This window comes from Alosa alosa, chromosome 14 (genome assembly GCF_017589495.1).
Source record: "Alosa alosa isolate M-15738 ecotype Scorff River chromosome 14, AALO_Geno_1.1, whole genome shotgun sequence".
Classification (NCBI taxonomy): domain Eukaryota; kingdom Metazoa; phylum Chordata; class Actinopteri; order Clupeiformes; family Clupeidae; genus Alosa; species Alosa alosa.
Window position 1 is genome coordinate 27653755 of NC_063202.1, and position 5000 is coordinate 27658754.

At 49.3% G+C, this 5000-nt stretch overlaps 1 protein-coding gene across 1 annotated transcript in view; it reads right to left on the reverse strand.

Moving 5' to 3' along the window:
- mtss1lb (MTSS I-BAR domain containing 2b) overlaps nucleotides 1-5000 on the reverse strand; it is a 61498-nt gene that overhangs the window by 12952 nt on the left and 43546 nt on the right. Inside the window, exons 5-9 of the mRNA XM_048262613.1 lie at nucleotides 3922-4013; nucleotides 3740-3804; nucleotides 3336-3354; nucleotides 2457-2465; nucleotides 467-624 (exon numbers count right to left, since the gene is read on the reverse strand). Coding sequence (XP_048118570.1) covers nucleotides 467-624; nucleotides 2457-2465; nucleotides 3336-3354; nucleotides 3740-3804; nucleotides 3922-4013 — 343 coding nt within the window. The remainder of the gene's footprint in view (nucleotides 1-466; nucleotides 625-2456; nucleotides 2466-3335; nucleotides 3355-3739; nucleotides 3805-3921; nucleotides 4014-5000) is intronic.

The window sequence follows — 5000 nt, forward strand, 5'->3', positions numbered from 1 at the left end:
CATATCTTCACTAAAAATGGTGTAAGTGCCTCCTCAATTAATATAAAAACTGAGTGATTATGATCACTTGCTACACTTACTGCAAAATGTTATTGTATGGCCATGTAAGTATAAGCAGTAATGCAAAGGCAAAGCACAGTATAGCCTATAAAACTACCACATTTTGCCTAAATGTCAAAAAACAAAATGTTTAATATTCACCTCACTTTGATCTATCTAATGATACCCCTTGTTGTTGAATATAATTTGATGCTTATACTTGGTGTAAGAAAAACACAAAAAGCTGTTTTTCTCAGTTTGGCATTTTTGCAGATACTGCTCTTTGGCTTTGTAGGGCAGATGTCCTCAACCTCATTGTGTCTTCACTGACAAAACACTTGACTGATTCTCAAACTGCTAACAACTGTATGTCATTCTACAACTGGGTGGACAGTGCTGGCCCCTCTGTGTGGACAGGCTCTCTCACCACCACAGGCTGCAGGAAGCCGATGAAGGTGCAGAAGCGGCCCCTCTCCTCCACCAGGGCGCGCCGCACCGCCTGCTTCTCCGTCTCCTCCATCAGCAGGTACATGTCGTTCACGTCCTGCATGGCACTGTCCAGCTGGGGCTGCAGGTCCCCGCGGCCTGAAGAGGCCACAGGGAGAGTGGAGGAGCGGAGGGGAGGGGTGGGGGAAGGGCAGAAGACAGAAAAGAAAAGAGGAGAGAAGAAGAGAAGAGAAGAGAAGAGTGGAGGAGAGGAGGAGAGAAGAGAAGAGAAGAGAAGAGTGGAGGAGAGGAGGAGAGAAGAGAAGAGAAGAGAAGAGTGGAGGAGAGGAGGAGAGGAGAGGAGAGGAGAGCAGGGGAGAGCAGGACAGTAGATGGAGGATATAAAGGGGCTCAGAGGGAGAGGGGGTGTGGGTCCAAAAGGTGTAACAGGTGTGTAGGGAGCACATTGTGTTGTGTGTTAAGGAGTCAGGGCCCAGAGGTCAGGAGTGGAGAGCAGGAGCAGGAGAGCCACAGCCCAGAGCATAGCCGCCAGGGTGGGGGAACAAGGGGAGAGACAGAGAGAGAGAGAGAGAGAGAGAGAAACAGAGAGAGAAACAGAGAGAGAGATTAGAACACTGCAGAGGGCATGGGCATCCAGGGACAGCCCTCAGTCCATCATCACACCCTCCTCCCCAGCCCACCCCCCATAGCCACGGCCCCCAGCGAGACGAGACTGACACAGGACAGAATGGACCTACTGGCATCTACACGACTGGTGGGAGAGACGGGCGCATATGACCACTACACGAACTGACGGCACACAACCCCGAAAGGACGAGAGTTGCAGGGCCAGAAAGGCCTGCAGGGGGCAGTAGAGATGGTGGTGACAGGCATGGTCATGTTAAATCATGCAGACACCCCACGGCCTGCCCACACAGACGAGAGGTGCACTACCCAAAAATAAGCAGCCCTCAAAGGCTACAAGCACAGAGCATGCTGGGGTACTAGCCATCATGCTAGAGAAGGTCAGGAGAGGGATTATGGGAAGAGGGAGGAGAGGAATTGGCTCTTTGTTAGTTGCTGTAGTTTGGTAGTTGTTAGTTATAATATCACATGTATACACAGCCCCACAACAAAACCTAAACTGCACAGCAATAGTAAGACATTAGTAAGGGCAGTAGAATATCAGTCTTTGTATGATCTGGATCTCCAAGTGTTAGTCTCATTTTTACAAATGAGTGACATTAAGTATCACTGTATAATTCCCATTTCATGAAGTGAGTGTGTTCAATGTGAATGTAAGAAATGTGTCTTGGGATTGTGCACTTCTTGTTGAGACTAGGTTGTTGTTAACACGGTGTGATGGTGGAAAAGAGGCTTATTGTGTCACTCGCTATTCAAATAAGCTTCTCTGTAAACATGCTCACAAGAAATCTCTACATGTGAAAATAGAGGTTGTTTGATAGAAACTTGATTATAGCTTGGTTAACTTGATCTCTCATTGTCTTGTCACTTATGTAGTCATTGTAAGGGAAATATAATTTCAGGAGGACATTAATGCATGAAAATATGCTTATATAAGCTGAATAAGAGGATAATCAGAATGTGAGTGTGTGAGAAGTATCTGGCTATGTAGCTGTCAGTAGATATGAAAAATAATGCACTTGTCTGTGTACATTTTCCTCTCTTGGCTTACTTTGTCTTTCAGTGGCTCTCTCTCTCTCTCTCTCTCTCTCTCTCTCTCTCTCTCTCTGTGTCTGTCTTTCTCTCTCTCATACACACATACACCAATACACTGAACACATATCATGTGCACAGCACTAAGCACACATTAATCTTTGCATGCAGTAAGAGATGAGGTCATTGCCAGTGGAGCTTGCTTAAGCCTGAGTGAGAGGGTCAGAGGTGGCGAGAGATGGGGAGGAGAGATCAAGAGATCAGGGGGGAGCTGAAGCATAGAAGAGCAGTGGGGGAGCCAACGGCATACTTACCCTGCAGTTCTACAGGGGAAAGACAACATACACAGAGAGAGAGAGAGAGAGAGAGAGAGAGACAAAGTGACAGAGAGAGAGAGAATGATAGGGGTCAGACAAGAGTGAAAGGAGGAAGGCAAGGAGAAAAGAGAGAATAGTAGAGAGAGAGGTTGAGACAGAGACAAAGACAGACAGGAAGAGAAGAGAAGAGAGAGAAGAGCTTTGTGTTAGGGTTAGTACAAGGAAGCCATCACAGCTCAGTCCACGGCCAAAGTGCTTGAGGACAGTTAGGAGCAGGAACGCTGCAGCAACCAAACGGCAACCAAAATCAATCCCTGATAGGGCGGATGCAACTCAGAGATCATAATTGCACAGCCAATGACAAAGCAGAAACCAAAGAAAAGATCAAAATATTAGATATAAAGTACAAAAAGTTAGGTCAGTGAGAGGAATGTCAGGTTGAGTAAAAGAAGCTGGGGACTTCTCTAGGTTGGGTGTCTGTTTATTGAGTCAAACATGGCCTGGAGGGGCCGCACATGTGTGCTGGCTGGCGCATCAATTACATGCTGCAGTGCTGAGCGCAACCCAGTCAGTTCCGCTTCCCCTGAAACGTCCTCCCTCTCCGCGCTACAGTCTTCCTAGTAACACCACTGGATTATAACCTCCATTCAGGAGCTGAGATTATTGGCTGGCGAGCCGGCACACGCCATGACAGGCCGTCGAATGGAGAGCGAGTCGGTGCTCCCTCAGTTTGACCAGCAGAGGGAGCCATTGCATGAGCGAGCCGCTGCTGCCTGACTGGTGCTCTCGAGTGAGAGATTCCTCATGACAGACCGGCACATTCTTTCTCTCTCTCTGTCTCTCTCTTTCACTGAGGAGAAAACAGACGCAGGCTACCTTTGGGGCCTTGCGCACTCTGAGCTGTCAATCACAAATGTCAAACAACGAGGCGTGCTAGTCATCATCAGCAAAAAAAAACAGAGCATTTGGAGTCCAATCACCCCTCAGCTTAGGCAGAAGGACACCACCTTGAGGATTTGACCTTGGCATTTCTGCTCACTACCACATCTGTGTCTGGGAATGGGAAACAGTTAGGGTGGGGTGGTGTGGGGTGGGCGGGGGGGGGGCTGCATTATATAACACCCCTGTCACAGGTTCTCTTGCTGTCATGGCAACTGCTCTGATCGCGGTCCACATTAACTGTCATTACTGGGAAAAAGGGGGGCGAACCAGTGGCATGCCTGCGTCCATGTTGCAGCAGCGGACCAATCACAGACAGACGGGGGGCTTTACCTTTATGCTTTCTTCTGCAGCTTCATGGTGTCAGAGGACTTCTTCTTTATCTCGTGACGAGACCGCTTATACTCTACAAGAGAGGGGAGGACCAGAGTGGACGAGGGGGTTAGAGCTTTAAACAGTCAGACCTTCAAAGGAAATGGACACAGACCGGTTATCACCAGGGATACTCTCAGCGGCCAGGCACCTTTGGCGTGGTCCTTGTCCAGCTGGTTGGCTGTCTTCTTCCAGTCCTCTATGCGGTCCTGAAGCGGTGTGATCAGACTCTCCATCAGAGCACTGTGTTTGGAAGGAGAGAGACAGGGAGATAAACAGAGGGAGGGAGAGAGAGACGAGAAGAGAGGAGAGAATAAACTACCAACATGCTTCTGTAGTTGTCACACAACACTGTTTCACACTTCACAACTTTTAAATCATACCCACTTCTTGTGACTGTCATATGTCAAAAAGCCCATGAATCAAGTTGTTGTGTCGAGTCAGATCACGTGGCCACACTGATTAACAATGACATCACCTCTGACCCATTTTCCCCCTTCCTGACTATTCCAGTCTCTGGCACACCTCTCCCCGAGCCTATCATAACTCAGCCAGAGTGGAGACATGTGCTTCATCACAGCCCATCCGACACCGAGAGAGAAAGACTGTCTATTCCACTCCCCGCCGCAAATGTTTGAGGAGGAGAGTAAACAAGCGGCGATGAGGAGACCTCATCATCATTACCATCACACAGACGTGCAATTAAGAGACGCTTCTCTGAGTCTGCAGCGCCTCGTTCCTCTCCCCCTCATCATCACCAGGAAAATCCATTTTCAGACGGGACGGGACGGGAGGCGTGCGTGTGTGGGGGGCAGAGGTGGCAGAAGGGGCGTACAGTGTGCGGGTGAGGGAGAGGGGACTGTCTGCAGATCTGGGATAGTTTGGCGTCCAGAATGATAGTGAGAGAGTGTGTGTGTGTGTGTGGTCGTTGTGGGGGTGGTGGCAGTAGGTCAGAGGTGCTATTAGTCCTCCCTCTGTTTCCCTTCTGTCTGTGTCGGGCGTCATCCCTTTTCACTTTTCTATGGGGGTTGTGGGGAGGAATGGTGTGTGTGTGTCTGCGTGTGTGTGTGTGTGTGTGGGGGTTGAGTTGATGGAACTGGATGTTCTTGATAGTATGCGTGTGTGTATGTGGGGGTGATCGGGTTTCTGTGGTTCAAAGACACGGCATGCTGCCCTGCTATTTCCACACTACGAGTAGACGGAGGCCCAAGCATGAGCTGAGACTCGGCC